This window comes from Cupressus sempervirens, chromosome 10 (assembly GCF_028749045.1).
Source record: "Cupressus sempervirens isolate cs-2001-9-10 chromosome 10, ASM2874904v1, whole genome shotgun sequence".
NCBI lineage: Eukaryota > Viridiplantae > Streptophyta > Pinopsida > Cupressales > Cupressaceae > Cupressus > Cupressus sempervirens.
In genome coordinates this window covers 948,830,814-948,856,431 of record NC_143127.1, presented here as the reverse complement: position 1 = coordinate 948,856,431, position 25,618 = coordinate 948,830,814, and the positions used below count along the sequence as shown (strand labels likewise).

Below are 25,618 nucleotides of genomic sequence, written 5' to 3'. Positions count from 1 at the left end.
TCTTTGTGTTTCATGTTCTCTTCTCTGTGATTTATTATTTTCTAATATTGGTTATATTTGCATGTAATTGTTATTTCTATCTGCGGTTAATCCTAACAAGTGGTATCAAAGCAAGGTTGTTTTTCAGTTATCCTCTACAAAAAATCTCACGATTGAGTGGGAGTGATGATAGATGAGGGTAAGTTGAAGGTTGAGAAGTTTAATGGGCACAACTTTTAGTTATGAAAAATGCTAATAGAGGACTATCTTTATCAAAAGGATTTATTGTGGCCATTGGAAGGAAAATCCAAGAAACAAAGAACTTTGATAGATGAGGAGCGGGAAATTTTGGATAGAAATGCACTTGAAAGTATTTGATTATGCTTGGCACAATCGGTGACATTTAACATTACATAAGTGAAGATGACAGAAGAGTTGATGCAAACCCTAGCAACACTGTATGAAAAACCCTCTGCTTCAAATAAGGTATTTCTCATGAAGTATTTATTTAATACGAAGATGATAGAAGGTGGATCTATTGTAGATTTTTAAATGAGTAATAGAGTTACTACTCAACTATCTTTTGTAAATGTTAATTTTGACGATGAAATTAGGGCTTTTAATTTTGTGCTCTTTGCCTGAAAGATGGAATGACATAGTAATGAGTGTGAGTAGTTATGTTTCTGGATATAACACCCTAAAATTCAATGATGTAATTGGTGTTATTTTGAGTGAGGAAACTCGTAGGAAATCCTTAGGTGGATCTACACCAGGAAGTACTTTGAATGCACAAAGTAGAGGCAAAATGACTGATAGAGAAAGTAATTCTAGAAATCATGAAAAATTAAGAGGAAAATCAAAGGGGAAGAGGTCTCAATCCAGAGGACCAATTTTGTTGGTACTGTAGGAAACCAAGGAATAAGAGTTGGACTTGAAAGAACAATGAAAGAGGCAAACCAGAAGGGAACAAGGAGGAAAATGTGGTAACTAACAAATCTAAAGATGATGCTTTTCTTCTTTCTTTAGAAAGTGTTGATGATTCTTGGGTTTTAGATTTAGGGGCTTCATTTCATGCTACTCCCCATAGAGGTTATTTCCTAGATTATGTCCAAGGGGATTTTGGGCTTGTTTATTTGGGGGATAATGAACCTTGTTAGATTGTTGGAAAGGGAAAAATTAAGATTAAGTTGCAGAATGAGAATCATTGGCTACTAAAAGAGGTAAGACATGTTCTGAAGCTAAGTAGGAATTTAATTTCAGTAAGGCAATTGGGTGATGAGGGTTGCATAGTTACTTTTAATGAAAAAAATTGGATGGTTTCAAAAGGTTCCCTTGTAGTAGCAAAATGTGTGAAAGTAGGTACCTTATATCTTTGTACAAGTCACACTATTAATTCTACTTCAATTGTTTTAGAGAAAAATGAATGTTCAGGAATAGTTGTTGCAGTCGAGTAGGGACAACAAACAGTTGTTGTAGATTCTAATACAATGTTATGGCACAACAGACTTGGGCACATGAGTGAGAAAGGAATGAGATTGCTTCATTCAAAGAAAGTTTTACTAGGTCTGAAATGTGTCAATATGGATTTCTGTGAAAGTTGTGTGTATAGAAAATAAAAGTCTGTGAGTTTTGTGAAGAGTGGGAAGGAAAAGAAAAATGAGAAATTAGAGCTTGTGCATATAGATGTTTGGGGACCATCTCAGGTATCTTCCCTCAGTGGCTCTCAATATTATGTTACATTCAATAATGATGCAACTAGAAAAAGTAGGGGTTTATGTGATGTCCCCAGTTTTACACTCAATTTTAATAAGAGTTAAATAATAATATTCTATTAAATTTAATATATTTATATAGATAAATATATGATATAAAATCATCTAATATATTATTTATACATTTAAATATAATGATAATATATTAGAATTTACTAATGATAATATATCATTATTTACTAATATAATAATATTACAATATATATTTACCAATATAAGAATCTTATGATATATATAGTAATGATAATAAATAAGGATGGTACTAAATGAATGGTGACAATATTATCTAAATGGCTTATATTATCCATAAGCCCAAGGATACACTACAAATATGGAAATTTAAATAATTAGTAAATGTTATACATATATAATACATATTACTGTATATTATTAAATATATGTTAATAAATCACTATTAAACCTTAACCATAACAACTAGGTTAATTATTACTTGAAGAGATGCAACCATCCATGACCATTCACTAGTAATAAAATATATAAATAGGAGGACGAATGATATATTAAGGGATTATGATGAAGAATGAGGAGGCGAATAAGAAAATGCCTTAATCGGGACATTACAAGTGGTATCAGAGCATCTTTCTTGCTAGCCTATAGAAAGTAGTTAATGCTACCAGAGACTAGGTTGCAAATGTGAAGCGAATGAGTGAAGTGGACCAACTAATGCTACTAGTATATTTTATTTATAACTATGCTATCATTCATCCCTATTAGCAAAATATCTCATTAATTCTTTAGTAAGCCAGGTTTGTTTCAAGTGAAAACTTTTTGGCATTTTGTATTGATAAACTCACTTGAAGAACACGTCCATTTTGTATGAATGTCAGTGGAGAGAAAAGTTTCCTAATCGCACTATGCCACTTATTCATGTTGGAGAAGAAATTGCCATGAACCAACTCACGACAACCATTCAATATTTACTTGACCTGCTTAAGCAATTACATCATCCTGCCATTCTCAACTAATCATTTGCATGTTCTACTCCACCGATATATTTTATTTTCATCATGACTGGATGTTAGCGGAATTGTAATTGAGTGGTTTTCTCTAGGGGTTGGAACAACTAAGCTAGCACTGATAATAACATCTTAAGGCGTAATAGCAAAATATCTCATTAATTCTTCGAAGCAAGCAGTAGAGGACATCTTTATCCATCTCTGCCAATGCCACATAGCTTTTCTATGGGTAGATATGTACTTTCCTAGGAAGACACCTGTCTTCTTAAAAATCACTGCAAGATAACCTTCCTTATAAAATTGCATACAATGCCTTAGTTTTGGTCGTCAATCTGATCGCAAGATTCCTTATTCCTTTGTATTTGAGTCTGTAAGGAAGATTCTTTACATTATTTTTTCATAAACATCTGAATTGGTCTTTATTTGAGGGGCGTGGTCGAAGATGGGTCTTAGAGCTATTTTTGAAAGGTTGATGGAGGCAATAGCAACTACTCACCAGCCCAAGAAACTTAAGCAATTTCAGATGATTGACTTGAGGGTTCGTATGGACTGCAACGGGTGCGAAAGTTAAAATATTACTAGCCTTAAAAAAGTCAAATTGATCTGGAGTGAAACCATTCAGTAGTGATCCTTACTAGGTTACTAAATTTTGTTCTACTTCACTGAATAAACAATTTGAATTGCAGTCATAACAAAAAGAGCTATTGCCACCAGAAGAGAGACAGTATACTACGGCTTTGAAAAATGTGTCTGTCGAAACTCATTCATCAACACCTTCCATTTAGTGTGATTGTTAAACATGCGAGCTACAACTTCATCATTGCCCATGAAGCTCTTAATGACTTTGGACTCTCAAAGCACACAAACATCCTTCTCTGAATTAATTAATCTGTCCAAGAGACACACATGATTTGATATCATTGTAATTTTAGAACTCAAATGAGCACCTTTGACACTCTTCATAGGCCATCAGGTTGCGCAGCAATGTTTCTGTCCTATACTTCCACTTTGATTTTAGAAAGGAAAAGACTAACAAGAGGTCTAAACATAATCTTGAACACATCCAAGAGAGTAATGAAGATCAACAAGAACTAGATGAGCCACAAATTTAGTGGTGATTCAATGAGAAAAGGGTAAACTCCAAAAAAGGTAAACTTTTTATGAATTTATATATACAATTTATGTACTCATTTTGTAAAGAAAAAAATTACAATAATTAGAGAATCAAATTACCTCCTAAGTAGACCACTTTGATGGATGTCAAGCGCTGCCATCAAGGCCGAGAGGGCCAAAGTTTCGCTCTTGGGCTTAGGTAGGATATTTAAGATGGAAGAGAATTCCATCTAAGTAGATCACCTTGATGGATGCCAAAGTGTGGCTGTCAAGGCCAAGAGGGCCAAAGTTTCGCTCTTGGGCTTAGATTGGGAAAAGACTGTTACGATGGACATCTAAGTAGACCACCTTGATGGAATGGTAGAATATTTCCATCAAGGCCAAGAGGGCCAAAGTTCCACTCTTGGGCTTAGATTGGTCAAGTTAAGAAACATTTGACATCATGTCAACTTAATTCAGTTAAGAATCTGCCAAGTAGACCACCTCATTTGATGACTGATGCCTTCCATTGAGACCAAGGAGGCCAAAGTTTTGTGCTTGAGCTTGGTAGGATATTGGTTTAGAATTAATTTATCATGACTCAACTTTTCTTTGGAGCTATTATACACATGTACACACTAATGATTAATTGTGCTTGTAGGATCCATGATCAAAAAGCGTACTAGGGAAATATATTTTGTAAATCATTCCCTTTACTCTACTTCATTGTGAAAAATAAATTATAGAGAATCAGTAAAGAATGTATGATGTGTCTACATCGTGTATGCTTCATGTCTTCATCTGTCTACATCATGTATGCTTCATGTCTTCATGCATTTATGTGTTTACTTCATGTCGACTTTGTGTATTTACACAACAATATGTATACTCAATATATTCTTATGTTTTCTTATTTCATACTTTTTTGGATACTAACTTTACATGAAAATATTCGTATAAGCTGTCTTTGCTTGAGGACAAGCAAATTTTGAGAGGGGAGGACTGTGGTGTCCCCAGTTTTAGACTCGATTTTAATAAGAGTTAAATAATAATATTCTATTAATTTAATATATTTATATAGATAAATATATGATATAAAATCATCTAATATATTATTTATACATTTAAATATAATGATAATATATTAGCATCTACTAATGATAATATATCATTATTTACTAATATAATAATATTAAAAAATATATATATTTACCAATATAAGAATCTTATGATATATATAATAATGATAATAAATAAGGATGGTACTAAATGAGTGATGACAACATTATCTAAATGGCTTATATTATCCTTAAGCCCAAGGATGCACTACAAATATGGAAATTTAAATAATTAGTAAATGTTATACATATATAATATATATTACTGTATATTATTAAATATATGTTAATAAATCACTATTAAACCTTAACCATAACAACTAGGTTAATTATTATTTGAAGAGATGCAACCATCCATGACCATTCACTAATAATAAAATATATAAATAAGAGGACAAATGATAGATTAAGAGATTATGATGAAGAATGAGGAGGCGAATAAGAAAATTCCCTAATCAGGACATTACAGTTTATTTCCTTAGACACACATCTGATGTAATTCAAACTTTTAAGAAATAGAAATGCTTGGTTGAAAATGAGACTCATAAGACATTAAAATGTCTCAGATCTGATAACGATGGTGAATATTACAATTATGAATTTGAAGATTATTGCTCCACTAATGGTATTCATAGACAAAAGAATGTTCAAAGGACTCCACAAGAAAATGGAGTGGTTGAACACATGACCATGACAATAATGGAGTGTACAAGAAGCATGAGGTTGCATATTGGTCTACCCTTAAACATGTGGAAAAAGACTATCAATACTATTATATATTTGATTAATAGAAGTCCATCTACTCCTTTGGGTTGTGGTATTCCAGAGGAAGCATGGACTAGTAAGAAGGTGAGTTATTATTTTCTCAAAACCTTCAGTTGTGAAGCATTTGCACATATAGATTTTGAAAATAGAACCAAGTTGGAAGCTAAGTCAAAGAAATGTATATTAGTTGGATATGATATTGATAAATTTGGTTATAGGCTTTGGGAATTTGAAAATCGTAAAATTGTAAGAAGCAAGGATGTCATATTCAATGAGAAAGTGTTGTGCAAAGATCTGTTGCTACATGATTATGTAGGATGATACTCACAAGGAATATGTTCCAATAGTCCCTCATGCTCTGCAACAATCGCAACAATAAATACCACACACCTCAGTGAATGTTGGACGACCAATTTAAGGCTAAGTAGACCTCCAAAAATATTCTCTCCCTCTTTGTACTCTATTTTACTAGTTGATGTTGGTGAACCTGAATGTTATGATGAAACTATGTAGGTGGATACTAAGATTTAGTGGGATTCTATAATGGTAGAAGAAATGGACTCCTTGCTAAAAAATCAGATTGGGATTTATGCATGTTGCTTGCAGGTAAAAGGGTTTTACGTAATAAATGGGTTTACAGGTTGAAAGAAGAGGATAGAGGTAAGAAAAGATTTAAAGCTAGGTTAGTTGTAAAATAATTTCATAGAAAAAGGGCATTGATTTTGATGAGATATTGTCTCCTATTGTTAAAATGAATTCTATTCACACTATTTTAAGTATTGTGGCTACTAAAGGTTTGCATTTAGAGCATCTTGATGTTAAAACAATCTTTCTTTATGGTGATTTAGATGAAGAGATATATTTATGGCACAACCATAGGGATTTGAGGTCAAAAGTAAGGAGAACTTAGTGTGCAGATTGCAAGAAAGTTTATATGGCTTAAAGCAAGCACCTCGACAATGGTATTTGAAATTTGACAGTTTTATGCATGAGCATGGATATGGTAGGTTTCATTCAGACCACTATGTTTATTTTAAGAGGTTGGATGATGATAGCTACATTATTTTATGTTTATATGTCGATGATATACTTGTAGCTAGGTCCAACATGGATCACATTACGGGGTTAAAACAACAGTTAGCACATTTATTTGCTATGAAGGATTTGGGGCAGAAAAACAAATCCTTGGCATGAAAATTTGCAGAGATGGGAAGAACATAAAATTGACATTATCTCAAGCTGATTATATTGAGAAGGTGTTGCAACATTTCTCTATGGAGAATGCTAAAGCTGTCAGCACACCTTTACCTAGTCATTTGAAGTTGACTAAGGAGATGTGTCTAAAGACACAAGAAGAGGAGGATAAGATGTCCAAGGTACTTTATGCTTTCGTTGTAGGAAGCTAGATGTATGCTATGGTATGTACATGGCTGGATATTGCACATGTAGTGGGAGTCATTAGTAGGTATATGAGTCATCCTGGAATTGGGCATTGGAATGTTGTTAAATGGATTCTAAAATATTTGAGAGGAACATCTAGTAAGTGTTTACATTTTGGGGGATCTACTACTAACTTACAGGGCTATGTTAACTTAGATTTGGCAAGGGATATTGATACCAAACATCGTATTACATGTTATGTATTTACTATTAGTGGGGCAACAATGAGCTAGGATTGAATAGACATAATATGTTGCTACTACAAAGGCAACCAAGGAGATGATATGGATTCCGTTCTTCATGGAAGAATTGGGACACCCACAAAGGGATAATTATTTATTTATAGATAGCCACAGTGCCATTCATCTTGTAAAGAATTTTTCTATGCATTCAAAGACATAACACATATAGTTGCAGTACCATTTTATTTGGTTAGTTTTAGATGATGGGGGTAGTTAAAGCTGGACAAGATACATACAAATAACAATCCAACAAATATGTTTACAAAGGTAGTGAGAAGGGAGAAGCTGAATTCCTCTTCAACTTTAGTTGGCCTTCTTAACTTAACAAAATAAAGGTACAACTAAGTCCAAGGTGGTTTGATCCAGTGGGAGCCTCATGGAGTAGCGACATTTCTACAAGACCTGATCAGTTCCTAAGTTGGATATGGTTAGTTTGTGGTGACTGATCAGGGAAGTATTGTACATACTCCATAATTCCTTGGTAGAGTTCAGGGCTGGGCTATTTTATCGACATTTTTGGGCCAACATGTTGTAACTAATTTTAACCCTAAAGTGACAAAAATACTTGTATAAAATAGCTTAGGGTTAGGGATTTCATAAGATGTGATGTGATAATTGCTTCTTGTGACAATATTGAGGTGTAAGGGATTATAGATTGTAATCAAGTTGTAATCACTGTATAATAATAATATTGGACTCATTGTTTGGTGGATGTAGCCAAGGGATTGGGTGAACCACATTAAATCTCCGTGTCTTGTGTTCTCTTCTATGTGATTTATTATTTTATGATATAGTTATATTTGCATGTAATTGTTATTTATGTCTGTGGTTAATCCTAACATTTCAAACCACTAGTAACAAATATGATTTCATAAATGTTGGTTTTTCAACAAGAGCAATAGAACCTTTTCCTTTAATCAAACAAGGAGTGTTATCACCAAGTCTAACAATTCCACCATCACACTTATTCAATTGCACAAACTTATCCTTGTAAATTGTCATATGGTGAGAACACATACTATTTATGATCCATTTAGATTTCTTCTCAACATGTGAGGCTAATACTTTTTCTTCATTCTCATGATTTTCTTCTTTAATAGGAACAAAACCAATCTCATCATCATCACTTTCATTTGATTCATTATCCGATGCTCCTTTACTATCATAATATAATTCTTTAGGATATTTAGATTTAAGGCTTACACTTATACTTAATCACTCTAGTTGGACATATAGATGCAAAATGACTAACCTTATTACATGAAAAACACTTAAAAAGGAAAATTTCCTCATATTTACCTTTACCTCTATATTTCCTTTTCACAACCAATGCCCCAAATTCTTCAAGCTTCCTTTCTTCTTCTTCTATCGCTACCCAATCCTTAGCATATTCACCAAGATTTTCAACATCTCTACTAGTACTTGCACTTTTTGTTAGCATCCTCTTATCTTTATGAGCAATATCCTCAAAAGTAGATTCTACTTTAGGTAAAGTGTCTTTTAATCTAGAAGTTTCAAAAGCTGACAACTTACCAATTTATGCTTCCCCATTGAATCTCTTGATGAGAGGTATCACTTCACAATCTTGGTGTCAAATATCTCAGAATCTTTGCCATGATTTCTTCTTCTATTATTGTTCCACTAATATTCCTTATACCAGTAACAATCTTTTTATTATTTGAACATAAGATCTGATAGTCTAATCCTCTTGCATACTCGCACTCTCTAACTTTGCTTTCCAATTCCACAACTTTTTCTACTTTGTATATTTGTCTCCTTCACATAATGCTTCCAACTTAACCCAAATCGCATGAGCTAAATCTAATTCCTTGAACTTAGTGAACTTAGCTCTAGGCAAGACACTAATCAAGGCTTCCCTAGAGCTCATAGTACATTTGAATGCTTTCATCTCCTCATATGTATACGAAGAAAATTTATTCCATGACTTTATATTTTCTTGATTCTTTGTAATAATCTAATAATCAATACCCAAGTAGATCAATTGTGTTCTCATCTTGTTCTTCCAACTATCATAGTTATCATCATCAAATTAAGCACTATCCTTCCTGTAAGCCATCCTCAAAGAGGACCAGAAGCTCAGATACTAATTATTAGTAATAACAGTCCACACCACACAACTGAGTAGGAGGGGGAGGGGGTGAATCAATTGTGTGCAATAATTTTAAACATCAAACTTCTTAACCAAATCACCAACCAAGAATATAATGTGCATAGCACGATGAAAGTCAACACACACAAAGTTTTTTGTTCGCAACCTGAAAACCTTGTCAACGAGAAAAAACCCTAGTGGGGATGATACCTACAAGATCATGCACTAATAGGAAAAATGTTTTTGTTAGGAGACCTGACCCTATTAAGAGTGATATAAAACTTGACAATAGGAAAACACAAGAAACAAGAAATATGCACATTAAGAAGGAGAGAGGCTAATGCTAGGGTTAAAATGAACGCAAAGAGATGTTAAGAGAATGACCACCGAAATAGACGTAAAACATAATATGGAATTAACTAATATTACTACATAATTGATAATAATTCATACTACATAGTTAAATTAATTATTAATACATTTTTAACAATACTTTCAAATCAAAATCATATAAATTAAAATAATTTAAATGTAGAACTATTGATTTATGAATTCTTCATCTATAATTTGTGGTACTTTTTAAATTTCCTCACATTACTATGAAAGATGGATTGAACCATTTGACATCAAACTCATTACAATTATATATATATATATATATATATATATATATATATATATATATATATATAATATATATATATATCTCATCCCCATGTTAAATATAGATATAGTTCTTTTATATTAAATATTATTAAATTGTTATCTCTTATCCATAAATAAATATAGTAGCGACTCTGCGCACAACCAGATTTTTTTTAATTGAATGAAACAACCATAACATTTTACAAATATAAAATCACAATTAAGCACTCTGAAGGCCTATACGATTTCCGTTTGCAATGTTGGCGGCCACCACCATATGATCAACAACTTAAAAGGAAGACATCATTGAATGGAAGTAAGGGAATATTTCAATCTGAAAAAGGTCTAATGTCATAATTTCGTTTCATTTTGAAGAGCCGCTGACTATTCAATGTCCATCCCTATCTCAATACTTTCCTCGTAAACCCTCGCATCTGTAGTCAGAAAAGAATACAAACGCAAACAAACAAGGTAAATTGCCAATTTGGCATCTCGTTGTGACTTGCAGCTGCTGTCATAAAAATATCCCGTCTTCCATTTTGTTGAAGCGACGCATAAATTTGTTCATAGCGGGTAGTGTACGATCTCGAAAATAAACAATATTTATAAAGAAAATCATTTGGGTGTTCTTCAATTTACAATTTTAGATGTGGGTGTGAGTGGATGAGAAATGTGAGAAATGGGCCGTTAGCAAGATTAAAGAAACCGGAAGATCCAGGTCAAACGTTTAGGTTGCTGAGGGATTTTTGTTTCTTGGGTGGAGACTGGCTTGGGCATGGGAAATACAAATGTCAGAGAAGGTGGAGGAAGATTAGTTGAGGAAGAAGCAGGTGGAGAATCCCATCATGGCGGGTCTGTGCACGGGCAGAGCGAAACGGGCAGACTCAGTCATATTGGATCCGCCGAGTCGATGGGGCATTCCCCTCCAGACAGCCCTGGCCGTTCTAGATCTCCTGTAATGTTTGCATCTCAGGTTTGGGAAATTAAAACCCTTTTATTACTTTTACTAGAAATCTTGTGCAATTGTGCCATTATGTAATCTTTGCATCCTTTAAAACATTATTATGTTGTCGCTTTTTATTCACTTAAGCTCAAAGTCAAGGTATGTTTATCTTTCGACGAGCGTTGAATTTTAGAATTGAATTGCCCTCTCTGATGCAGGTTTCTATTAAATATTTTGTGCAACGGGTTATGATTGCGAATATTTTTATTATTGAATATAGTGACTTTATGCAGTGCTAAGTTTAACGGAAGTGTGTAATTTCAACTACATATGTTAGAATAATCTGAATACCATTCTGGAATGGGGAGTGTTATTGCAGAGAGAGCTGAAGCATCGCGATCGGTCTGGGAAATGGGAAATAGAAGAACTAGGGGAAAGATCCATTCTACCGTCCATAGAGGAAACTGTATCCGAGTGTTTTTGGTTTCCTTCATTTAGATTCTACTTTACTGCCTTCTAAAGATGAAATTAAACCAAGAACTTGCAGATTCGTCGTTTCCAAGGCGTGTTTGGGAGGTTCCTAAGATTATTTCACTTCGTAGTGTGTGTTGGTTTTTACTTTGCAATTATGCTTTATTTGGGGGTGGCGTAAATTGTGCTGATAAATTGTGGGTTTGATGATGCTTATGGTATACCGGTATCTATTCTCATTTTTGAATTATAAATGCCTTGAATTCATTATTTACACTCCAGTACAATTAGGATGACTTGCCCATTACGTATATCTATTGACAAATATAAATGGAATATAGCTTTCCATCTGTGATCACTTAGGATATATTGGAGTGAGCCGCAGATGGATTTCTACCTGTATGCTTGAATTCTAGCGTTGCTATCTTTCCAAGATTAACTATAATGCCTTCATTCTTGAACCCATCATTGTTTTCAAGGCTTAAACAAAGAGGGTTACTGTAAAATTGGATGATTAATTTATTTCTGTCCTTTTGAAAAATCAATGGGAATTGCTATTCGTCTGTTGAATGGATTCCAACAGTGTTCATATCTGTTTAATAATCTGATATTTTCTCAGCTAAATCATAATGCCTTTATTCTTGGGCTATTCATTTTCAAGCTAAATTGCTGGTTTAGTTTCGGCATTTTGTGGATTTTCCTTTTCCCGTGTTGGGAATGAGGCTTACGAATTAAATACAGAATTGAGAACAAATTTAATTATTCATTACTTAATGTCAATTGACAATTCACAAATGTTGAAGATAAATCAAAATGGTTCATAACATGAAATCAGTACAGATTTATAACTATCATATTACTCTTTATCATGAATCATCAGCTGAAGGGCTGCAAGCAATGCCAGTGCCATACCCACTAGCTCAACAGGATTTAAGTCTTGTGGTGCAAGCAGCATTATTGCTGGAGATGAAGGCAATTTTTACAAGAGAAGCATCCATGTTGTTGCTTAGGTGCTATGGCCTAATGCATTGTTGTTACCTCCTCCTACCTTAAATTATGTCTTCAGATGAAATGCAAATTGGAATGCACATGCACCAACTTCTGTCTTTATGGAAATTAGTTAATTGAATTGGCTAAGTGTTACTTAAAAAAGAATTAGCAACATCTAGAGTTTCATGCAACATTTATAATTATTTATTACAATTGCCAAAGGAATGTAAGAAATTATGTTTGATAAACATTAAAAAGGGATCTTGCTTTCTAGCTACTATTAATCACACACTTTTTTTTATGCATTCAATGTTCTTAAAGAACTTTCAAAGATGAACAATCCATATTAGTGAGCATGATCATACTCATGATGAAATCAATGAAAAGAAACACACATTGCAGACAAACCATTGATCCTTGCTCAGGACTATTTTTGCTATTTTGGACCAGTTTGCAGTAGATTGCCTCCACATTCACCAAAGTTTTCTGATAACAATGATCAGTGGTTTAGGCTACTTAACATCTTGTCTTAAGACAATGTGTGTCAGCTGAATTGAGTCTCCTATCAACCTAACATGGCATTAAAAAAGTTGAAACAAATAAAAATCATTCTGAGTTTTATTATTATCTACTTTTAAAAAAAATGACCTGATATGACGTTTAAGAAAACTAAAACATTTAAAAAATAATTTAAAGTTAAAATATTACAAAATCATCTAACGTCATTTTTAGCATTTTAAATATTTAAAACAAAGTACATCCTAAAAAAAGTAAATTATATAATGTAGATGAAAATTTTGAAACTAAGTTAAAACTTAAAAGATAAAGCCCAAAAACTTCGTAAGATGTTTTATGAACATACAATGATTACAAACATAGCCAAAAACATTTGAATTTTTATCAGCCTTAGTGTAAAGTTGTTTCACTTCATTCAATCTCTATGATAAGCGTTTGCATCATCTAGCTGAGGGAGAGGATGATTCATAGTGTACATAATATGTGTCTGTATTTTGCCTCAACCAATAGTATCATGAAATTGTTAGAATTTGAACGATCGGAATAAACATAATGAATATTGCATTAACAATGTACTCTTGAATAGAGTTTACAGATGCTAATTATAGCATAGTCTGAAAATAGACTTAAATGAGAAAAACTGAAAAGAAAGCCTCAATGGCCTTTAACTAGAACTAGCTAAAAATAGCAAGATTCTAAAAATGTTCTAATACCCTTCCTTAATGGTCATTCTATCAACTACCCTACAGAAGACAAAATACATGCCTTGTAATCACAAATACTTCAGAACATTCTGCTGTTGCTGAGGCCCTTCCTAGATCTGCAGAATGTCAATGAGCAACTGTAGCGAAATTTTTTTTTAGAAGGTGATCCCCTTCTTCAGAATGATTTGCAACAATAGAGTATAGCCTGCATAAAATCTGTGAAACTGGTGACCAAAAATGATCAGGAAAACACCCAACCTAATGTTGGATAACTGAACTGTTCTTCCTTGGAACCAGAGATACACACTGAGAACAATTGCAGATGAGCAAAATGCCCGAAAAACTGACTTCAAAATACTATGATTTGAAGAGTACAAAGCATTATTTGTTGGAGAAAAACAATAAAAATTCTGAATGAACTTCCTATGCAAGCTTTGCGCATTACAGAAAACAGAAATAATTTTTGAGGAGAAACATTTAGCAAAACCAAACATTACTTTTGAGGTAAAAAATCAATGAAAACCAAACGAAAGCAAAGATACAAATCAAAGAATACGGATAAGAGAATATGAAGCCCTGTTCTTGGGGAAAAAGGGTGAAATCCAACTGAATGCCCATGTTTGACCTTGTGCTGAGGTTGAAGGCTCAAGGGAAAAAATAATAAACCCATTGCTGAAAATGAAATCTCAGATTAGGATTTGAAGGCAGAAAACTTCAGATAGAAACGCAGGAAAATATCCCGCCTCTGAAACATTAAAAATTGACAGGTCGATGCTGACTGGGCTGGGGCTGAAAATCATGTCATTAGCAGTGAAAGATCTTGGAAAAAAGGAAAAGGCCCTGTGCATGTCAGACTAGACGAAACCCTGAGAACACGTCTGCTGGGTTGGACTGGCAGAAAATGCCAAAAAACAAATCAAACTGAATTTGCAAAATGTTTTTGATTAAATGACAACATGTTTTGAAGGGACCCTGAAACCCAACACAAAGAAGGTTTTAAAGAAAGGGACTTGAAACCCACATTGAAAGATATACAACGATTTCCACATACAGAAACGGAACAAAGACAAAACAGGACAAAGACAAGGAAGGGGGTGTCAAAAAACTTGTAACCCCCACAAACATAAACTGGAGGTCAAGAAAAGAAAAGCAATCAAACACCAGACCGCCCTAGGAAGAAAGACTAACAACAAATTAAGATTTCCCCTTAGATCCATGCATGTGGGATCTAAGAGTCATGTCGAAAGAAGGGTAGGGTTTCTTAGAATGTTTACCTTTTATTGTAAATCATCCATTTTCCACCTTGGCCGCTACAGCATGCCAAGCCACCGAATTGATAAAACCTATTAGAACCAGCAGTGATAGGCTTACCCAAAGGAAGCAGAGCCAACACCAGCTGAGACAGTAGGCTCCCCAGGAGGTGCAGAGCCAACAGCAAGAGAGGACACCGCATTTTCCATTGTAGCAGGGGCAGGGGGCATCATGGGAGCAGGAGGAGAAGTAGAGACAGCGACTATAGTAGAATCAGCAGAAAACCTTTTAGTAGGGACAACAGTTGCACCTACAGCATTGACGCTAGATGGGATACCAGCAGTATCCAAAGAGGAAGTACATTGAAAATGATAATGCTATAGTTCAGTCGGATAAAATCTGTTCATATATACACACATAATCATTATTATGCAATAAATTGAATGACATATACATGTGTGTGTGTGTAAACAAATACAATTGAAAATTATAAATCCAAATCCTGTTTATTGCATATTAATAATATACATTATTATCGACTATGTCAATATGAATTGACCAACTAACTAATAGTTGGTTCAAAGGGCACGATTAATATGTTATCGTGGAAGTCACGTACCCAAATTGAACACAAAGTAAAACAAGTCTTTGTGGTATATCACCTGCAGTCAACGGGGTATTGAAAAGGATTAAAAACAATTTCCATATACTATTACAAATCAAAAGTATTCTGTAATTATTTATAAGAGAGTCATTGGAGATTCAAATATACAGTCAGTTCCAAACTTATCTGCAAGAAATAAATTTTTTTGTTTCAAGTCTGAAGTCAGACTTAATATTTATGGAAATCAAAGTCTGAACTTAGAGTTACTTAAAATTTTAATTTAATATTGATAGACTAATCAATACTTTACATATTATAATCAACCTACATATTATCTGATCATTCAAAGCTCAACATGGTATCAGAGCAGGTTTGAGAGATGATCTAGATCAGATTAATCAAACCAATATTCTGAAATCTTATATCTACTAAAATGGTAAATGGAATGAGACTAGAGGATAGACTTGAAGGTGGCTCAAATTTTGAAGCATGGAAATTACGAATGATATCAATACTAAGAAAGAATGAGTTATGAACAATTGTGGAAAATACTCCTAACTCTATTAAAATTGATGAAAAGAGTCAATGGGAAAAAGACAACACCAGGGCAATGGAATTAGTAGTAGACAGAGTAAAAGATCATCTACTACCTATTGTCACAAAGGTAGGCTCTGCATATGATACGTTCAAAGCCCTAGAAGACACGTTTGAAATAAACAACACTAGCAGGATCTTCGCTCTTAAAAATCAACTCTCTAATATTGAAATGAATAAAGGAGAGACCATCAACTCATACTTTATGAGAATAATGGATTTTAAAAAATAAACTTTCAACCATTGGTCACATTTATGATAGTAAAGGGTTAACTATGGTAACATTAACTGGACTCCCTATTTTGTGGGAAAATTGAAGACATGGAATAAGTGCTTGTTCCAAGCTCCCCAAATTTGATCAACTAAAAGCTGACTGCATTCAAGAAGAGTGTAATTAATAGCTAGAGGGTTTGGTATGGGATCCACAAATGAAGATATTCAGATTCTCACCACTAATTTGAAAAGGAAATTGGGCAAGTACTCAAATAGTAAACGGTCATTCAAGAAACAAAGAGATTACTCTAAAGTACAATGTTATAGATGCGACAACTATGGGCACACTACAGAAAATTGTCTTGATAGACTTAAACATCAAGCTTACTTTGTTGAAGTTAGTAATTCAAACTTGGGTTGAGAGAAATTTGTATTCTAATGGACTTCAAAATATCCATAAAATTTGTGAAATATTGGATTAAGAGGGAGTTCACTGTTCGTTACCATCCTCACCAAACCTCTTGCAGAATAAAGATGAAACACTTCCAAGGTAAGTTTGATGTAATTGTAATTATTACTATTGCATATCAAGAAAACAAAAAGAGTTTTACACAGTATGTCCGTGTTGTCAGCACTAGCCAACCAACCAAACAAGATAATAAAACTCAGCCATTGGGCTGACACAGAGAGTTTAAAGGACTAGCATACTGTTTATACAATAAAATAGAAGGATTACTCTTCCTCCTCTTCACTTGACTCTGAGGTAGTAAACCTCACAGGAGAAGGCATAAATGGCATAGGTGGATCCTCTCTTTCCATTGCTTGTGTCCTCCAGTTACCTTCCCTTCGGATCTTCTGCAAGAGCTGTGTCAAAGGCACATTGAAGTTATCCTCAAGGGTGTTGCTTTCTTTCTTCTTAATGGTTGTGAACCCATACTGGAGATCCTTTTTAGTCAGCAGTCCTTTACCTTCCAGCATGAATTTCCGGAATTGTTCCTCCTTCAGTTTGAAGATGGCTGTTACTTGCACAACAATGTCAGCCCTTACGAGTCTCTTCAGAGACTCGGTAAGGATTCTTTCTTTAGCCCGTTATTCCTAAATTTCCATAGTACCAGAGTATAAGTGAAGAGAAAATAGACCAGAACACATTCAGATTATTGTTGCCACAACAGATTTTACCATATATAATGTCTCAATATTAAAATTGGCATCAAATACAAAACCAAACATATACTAGATATCTTGAGCAAAAGGGCATTGGAAGAATACATGAGCAACAGATTCAGAATGAGCACAAACAACACAGATATTGGGTTCCCCTCCTGGCTTAGTGAAGGGCAACTTATGCAGAAATAATCTCCATGGTAAGCAAACAATTTTAGGCTCAATAGGCCTAGCCCAAAGATGGATAAGGATTTTTTTCTAGTCATTATGGGCAAGGGATAGATTCCAATTGGAATTAAGACGGTCAAGGATAGCAGTGCTGGAGGTAAGGACAGAATAGACATACTTGGACTAAACAAGGTATAAGGGAGAGGAGTCAGGCCATTTCAACTGGAACGAGTAGGTGTCACTAGAGCAACAGACCCTTGTGACCCCTGAAGCATCAAGAGCATTTATAATCATAGAGAAAGTTTTCCTTTGGGATTCTTGCAAGGAGTATCTGGACTTAAGCTTTGTCCAATCTATAAGATTACCATTACACAAAATGTCTTTAAAGGTCTTTATACCAGCTTTGGCCCATTTCTTTGTTGAGCCAACCCTATACAAGGGTTAGAGGCTTAGTATTGCTTTTTAGGTTCCACCAAATTGCACTGTTGCCACACTAGATGTTACCATCCTCTGTTCTCTGAATAGTACCTAGCATGGGATGTAACTGTAATTATTGAGAAAGGATCTTAGCTTATTTGTTCATTATACTAATGAAACATTTATGTTATTTAATGACTATTTGGGCTTGGTGTACGAAGTGATGACTTCCAAATGGTTATCACTTGTATTTATAAAAGCTATTGGAAGGTGACGATCTTTCAATTAATTTTCTATTGTGATTGACATTTTATGATGTCTGAGACATATCATGATAGATTATATCTTGCATGGTGGATTAAGCTCCTTAAATAGACTACAAATGTTTCTATGGTAAGTATTATTGATAATTCATTACCTATGGACATTTTTTGAGTACTTGGTGAATATCATGTGATGTGGTATTAATGAAGGCATTACTCATGATATCATAATAGATGTCAAAATTGGTGGATATCTTTTGATCAAAGATATACTGAATTGTTGCCATTCATGATATTACGTTGAGGTAATATCAGTGTAACACGGGGATGTGTCCCCCCCCCAAACTGGGCCGTTTCGGAGACGGGGACGTCCCTGGGACGGGGGGATGGCGTCTCGGGCAACGCCACTTGGAGTGCCACCGCTGCCGGAGATGGCGAGACGTCTCCGAGACGGCTAGAGGTCTCCGAGTGTGGGGGTGCGGGGGGACGCCAAGGAGTCTCCTTCATTGAGGGGGGACGCCAAGAAGTCTCCTTCATTGTGGGGGGATGCCAAGGAGTCTCCATTGATTAGACATTTTGATTTGGACTCTTGGAGAGTTGTAGTTTTTGTTTGCATTATATACTTATTTTGATATCATGATTCATGGCACATGATACTTATTGTAATCATCTTTATGCCATGACTCATATGATCATTGATTACTATTAGATAGTAGAATTTAGATACTCATACTATTGATTTGAAGGCTGATATATAGAGTTTAGACTAATATTTATTATTTGCTGATGTTCAATATTTAATGTTCATTGTTTGTTTGTCATTTGATCATGAATCATGATATTCTAGTTGATATGGTATATGCTATACCATATGTATAGTATATACACCCCTACTCCTTCTGCCACCCCCCCATCCCCCACCGCCGTCCCCCTGCCGTCCCCAAATCAAGGCCCCTCTGTTCCCCCCGTCTCGGAAACTTGTCCCCCTGTCCCCCCGTCCCCCCGTCTCCCAGGGCGGTGTAACTATGGGTAATATCTAATCATATAATACCATCTAAAGTAAGAGGGCGTGTTAATGTTATAGTTCAGTGAGATAAAATCTCATTGAAAATATATTCGACACAAGTATATCTTTTCATATATATACACAATTATTATTATGCAATAAATTAAATGACATAAATGCGCGCGCGCGCATGTGTGTGTGTGTGTGTGTGTATAGGAATACTATTGAAAATTATAAATCCAAATCTTGTTTATTGCATAGTAATAACTCTACACTATTATTGACTGAATTAACATGAATTGACTGAATAACTTATCGTTGGTTCAAAGGGCACATTAATATGTTGACGTGGAAGTCACGTACTCAATTGGACGTGACTCCACGGTGGAGTCACTCCCATCAGGGGCATGACTCCCTATCACCCTTATATGTGGGTGTAAAATTGTAGTGAAAACCATATCGAACACTGCAGGTGATATACCACAAAGACTTGTTTCATTGTATGTGTTCGATATGGTTTTCATTGGAACTTTACACCCACATATAAGGGTCATGTCCCTGATGGGAGTGAATCCACCGTGGAGTCGCATCCCATTGGGTACGTGACTTCCACGTCAACATATTAATGTGCCCTTTGAACCATTGATCAGTTAGTCGGTCAATTCATGTTAATTCAGTCGATAATAGTGTAGAGTTATTACTATGCAATAAATGTATGTATGTATGTATGTATGTATGTGTGTGTGTATGTATGTGTGTGTGTATGTATGTATGTATGTGTGTATGTATGTATGTATGTGTGTGTGTATGTATGTGTGTATGTATGTATGTATGTATGTGGATTTATAATTTTCGATAGTATTCCTTTATATATATATATATATATATATATATATATATATATGGATTTATAATTTTCGATAGTATTCCTTTATATATATACTATCGAAAATTATAAATCCAAATCTTGTTTATTGCATAGTAATAACTCTACACTATTATCGACTGAATTAGCATGAATTGGCTGATTAACTGATCATTGGTTCAAAGGGCACATTAATATGTTGACGTGGAAGTCACGTACCCAATGGGATGTGACTCCACGGTGGAGTCACTCCCATCAGGGACATGACCCCCCATCACCATTATATGTGGGTGTAAAGTTCCAGTGGAAACCATATCGAACACATATAATGAAACAAATCTTTGTGTTATATCACCTGCAGTCAACGGGGTATTGAAAACTATTGCAAACAATTTCATATACTACTACAAATCAAAAGCATTCTGTAATTATTTATAAGACAGTCATCAGAGATTCAAATATATCAGTTTCAAACTTATCTGCAAGAAAATAAAATGTCTGTTTCAAGTCCGAAAGCAGACTTAATATTTATGGAAATCAAAGTCTGAACTTGAGAGTTACTTAAAACTCTAATTTAATATTGATAAATAAATCAATATTTACATATTATAACCAACGTATATATTATCTGATAATTCAAAACTCAACATGGTAAGATGTTACTTTCTTTTTGTGTTCCTGTGACTGCCAGTTTTCAATGCCAGGGTTTTCTGATCTCCCACAAAATTTTGAGTGTTTGTGGTTTTTTTTGATTGGTAATAGGCCATAGCTAATAATTTTATTAAAAATCTTCAAAATCTTACAACTTGGTTCAGTGTGGGCACCGGAGGAAAGAACTGAGTGAAGAAAACCTCCGGTATAGCTCAAAATTTTAGAAGTTCAGATTATCATGAACATACGATTCCCGCATCTACAAATTGCAGAGTAGTGATAATAATATCACTATTTCTTTGCAATACAACCAATGCCTCATTTACAATCAATGGCTTTATGTTACAGAATTTAGGATCCTTTATTGGAGTGGATCAGATTTAGTAGATTATCTTTTACAAATTGCAGAGTAGTGAGAATAATATCACTATTTCAGTAAATCATTCTTTCTTTTTGTGTGCCTGTGACTGCCGGTTTTCAATGCTAGGGTTTTCCGATTTCCCACAAACTCTTGAGTGTTTGTGGGTTTTTTTGATTGATAATTCGCCATAGCTAATAATTTAATAAAAAATCTATAAAATCTTAAACTCGGTTCAGTGTGGGCACCGGAGGAAAGAACTGAGTAAAGAAAACCTCCGGTATTAGCTCAAAATTTTAAAAGTTCAGATTATCATGAACTTACGATTCCTGCTTCTACGAATTGCAGAGTAGTGATAATAATATCACTTTCTTTTTAATAGAACCAATGCCTCATTTGCAATCAAACGGCTTTATGTTACAGAATTTATGATCCTTTATTGGAGTGGATCAGATTTAGGAGATTATCTTTTACATACTTACTCTGATAATAAGACCGTATTGATCCCTGCTATTGTTCCTTGTCCAAGTGATGGATTCATATATGCAGTAGCTCCCATCTTCCAACCTTTTTTCTTTTTAAATCTTTCTATCTTTCTTATTGAGGCTGTAACATCACAGAACAACTATAAAACACTTGTCCACCTGAAACATTATCACATTTCTACAAGAAGACTTTGTCAAACTATAAATTACTACCAGAAACACATAAAAAATTTCCGTTGCACTATGCTCAAACAAGTAGTCTCTTATTTGAATCTATTTTGACACTAACCCTGTCCATTCAAGATTTCTATTTCTTATAGTATAAGAAAATTGACAACTTCAAAGACTTTTGCATCACTGAATCATGTAGACATTCTATCAGAACAAAATCAATAGCCCTTAGTAGACTGTCCAATGTTAGGAGTCAATAGTAGTCAAACAAAAACCTGAAGGAGTAAGATTTACAGATTGTATGACTGGTTAGTCATCAGACCGTATTATTGAGTAGTTAAGCATTTGGAGGGCAATTCTAATTCTTAATCTTAGAATATTATGAGTTGAATATACCATCAACAGTTAAGATCTAGGAGGCCTGATTCATCTTAAATGACCATTATCATCTACTCAGTAATTACCTTTCCTAATCTAGATACTAATAAGGAGCCATACCAATCAGTGATTACTAATAAAGCATAGGGTGTTAGCAAATAGGAAGTCAAAGTATCCTGAGACATTCATTCTATCTTTCATATTTGTATTATATCTATACCTATATGTATATAAACAGACAGTATATATATAGGAAAAGAAACCTGAAAAATGAAATTTGGATGGCTTTCAGAACAGAGCATCTGAAATATCTGAAGAATAACATATAGGTATAAATCATTTCTCAAATTCTCATCAATTTATTTAACTCATACCAAATTTTTGGAGTTTAACAATGTGAACTGATAAACTATAAACCTTTAGATAACAGAATCCATGAACACTCTGTCATAATCCTGCTCTTACTGCAACTTCAGAAAGTATCCAAAATTTGGTTCTCAACCACACAAGGCCTAGGCTGTGAGGCTCAAAACTGTTAGCCCCCAATCAGTCCAATAACATTTTCATCACCAAATGGATCAACAAACTGAACCAACCATATGCCAGAGTCAGATTTCAAAAAGACCATTCATGCTTATGAAAACACAGATTTCTGAAAGGAACAATGTCGACCATTGAAATAATGCCCAAACCAATGCTAAAATCAAGCCTATCTTGGCAGATTATGCACAGAAAGCTATTCTGTTAGAGCTATTAGAAACCATCTGCTAAGTCTTAAGAACAAGCATAGCAGAGCAAAGCGAACTTAAAAACACACATTTACTAAACTTCCCAAGTGTATACATTTGTGTGTGTATATATATATATATACACTTAGTTACTGATTCGAGTTCTCGATTTGAAGTTGAGTTCGAAGACCCAGTTCGCTGGTACGGCAAAATTTTGGAAAGGGTTTTGTGTTCGTTCGTACAAAAACATGTAAAAATTATACACACACACACACACACATATTTAAACACATATTTATGAAGCCTAGAAGCATAAGTTAAAATTAGACTGTCACATAGTATCATAAAATCATATGATTTAATCCTTTAAACAAGAAAACACCATAGGCATAAACTTTAAACTTGTAATCATAGCATCATGAAGCGTGATCGTACCATCTTATATATATCAAGTTCAACATCAAAGACTCAAAACATTAAAATTAAATCATGATTTATGAATCATAACAGCCAGTTCAAGTTCAACTAATGAATTAAAAATGTATTAATATTCATCTTCTTCTTCTTCATCTTCTCCTCCTCCTCTTAGTTATTCGACATTAATTGACTCAGCAACAGAGCTAAGCCATTGTAAGCTTGCAAAGGTGTAGGAATGAGGCACAAGCACTTCAAGAGAGCTCACAAACCAATCTTCCAACTCCTCCTTGCACAGACAAACTCTTGCTCAACCACCTATTTGCTCTTGCTGAAGACAAAATAACCTATTTGCACACCACAAATGAGTGTTAGAAGCCAACATAAGTCATTTACGTTCACTTTTTAGGGTTTAAGAAATTAAAAAGAAAAAAAATGTCCAAAAAAATGACTTAAATGCTGTCCGTGGGGCTTTGTTTGACGTGGTTTGCTGCAAATTTGATTTGTTTGTTACAAATTTGCCTAGGTTTGTTTTTTCTTTGGATCATTTTGAACCATTTTGCCTCAAATCGAACCCTGGTTGTATTTTTGACGAATTGGACCCGAACCAGGTACTAGTTTGAACCCAGACCTGGTGTGGAGGCCATGCCAGTGGACTGGGGTAACTAAAGGATAGCCATATATTCCAGAGCATTTAAAATTAATATAGGTGCCAAAATTGAACAGACAACTGGCATCTGTCAGTCAGAACCAGAAAGCAAGATATATCATAGCTAATCAATATTTATTATTTAGTATTATGCCACAGTATCTGAATTACATTATCGTAAGGGTTTGTGGCTTTTATTTTTAACATTTGTATATAAATCAAGGGTATCTTGTTCTACTTAGCTTCTCAGAACAATACGTATTACAACTTTTCCTCAAAAACCAAGTTTTGTATTCTGAGCATGAGGACATGAAGGATGATATGATTTTTTCCACAAAAATCATGGTGGGTTGCATCTAGATGTTTTTTTTTGTTTTTGTACAATTTTAACATTTCCAAAATTTGAGATCTTTCTCTGCAAAAGTTTTTTTTTTTTTTTTTTAAAATTTTAAAATTACCTAAAGGTTTATAACTTTTTCCTTAACAAACTGTTGGGTTTTCTCTTAAAAATATCATAGTTTGCTATGAGTGATCTTAGCATCACAGCAAGGGTTTGGTGATTTTTCCCCAAAAATCTTGGTTTCTGGTAGTTTGTTTTGGGTCATAGTGCTTCTCTACAAAAGTTTTTGCCACTTTTCAACAAAGTCGTGTCTGTTTTTCTGAAGTAGTAGAGGGGTTTTGTGATTTTTCCTCAAAATTGTGGTTTCAGTTTCAGAAGCTGAACTCAGTGTCTCTAGCTAGGGAGGGGCAATTTTTGTTTTCCCAATAGGTTGGAAGGTTTTTGGTTATCTTTGTCATTTTTAGAAGTTCTGCAAAATCAAGGAGAGTCTCAGCATGAGATTCATTTTGCAGCATGTTCTATGGATTCGTGACCAGAAGGAGGAAGCCTTCTATGCATTTGTGACTAGAAGGGGGTAGGCTTCTATGTGTTTGTGACTAAAAGACCTGCAAATTGTATCTTTTTTTGGGTAGTTAAAATGATGATCACTAAGGGAGGGTATTAAATAATGTTTATTTCTATAATGGTCATCTTTATTTATTTAGGTAGTTTCTTTTATTGACTTCTATTTATATTTGTTTCTTTTAGAAACATCGCAATATAGTTTCTTATATACTATAAATTTTGTTTTCATTAGTCAATAAACAACTTCCATACATTTATGGCGAATATTTTGTTGGAGTAAATAATTATTATTTACGCTTTTACTTAAGTTTACTTAGGTTAATGCATTTATTTATTAGTTGTAGTTTAGGAGTTGTTGACAACACGAGAGTTTGTTCCTATCTAAGTCAATACTTATCTTCTCACCTTGATCGAAGATATCCCACCTTTTGTGGATGTATGCTTAGTTGTCAACCTTATCTCCTAGCACCTTCTAGCTTGTTCTACAAGCTTCCTAGAGGCCTCTATATTCGGGCTCTCTCATTGTATTTCATAACTCATTTTCAAGGCATATTGTATAGCAATACATTTT

The 25,618-nt window shown here is 34.2% G+C and overlaps 1 protein-coding gene across 1 annotated transcript in view; it reads left to right on the top strand.

The window, feature by feature from the left end:
- The first annotated feature begins 10,772 nt into the window (after positions 1-10,772).
- Positions 10,773-25,618, top strand: part of LOC149537113 (SNF1-related protein kinase regulatory subunit beta-1-like) — a 35,429-nt gene continuing 20,583 nt past the window's right edge. The window contains exon 1 of the mRNA XM_089807131.1: positions 10,773-11,113. Coding sequence (XP_089663257.1) covers positions 10,916-11,113 — 198 coding nt within the window. The 5' untranslated portion in view covers positions 10,773-10,915. The remainder of the gene's footprint in view (positions 11,114-25,618) is intronic.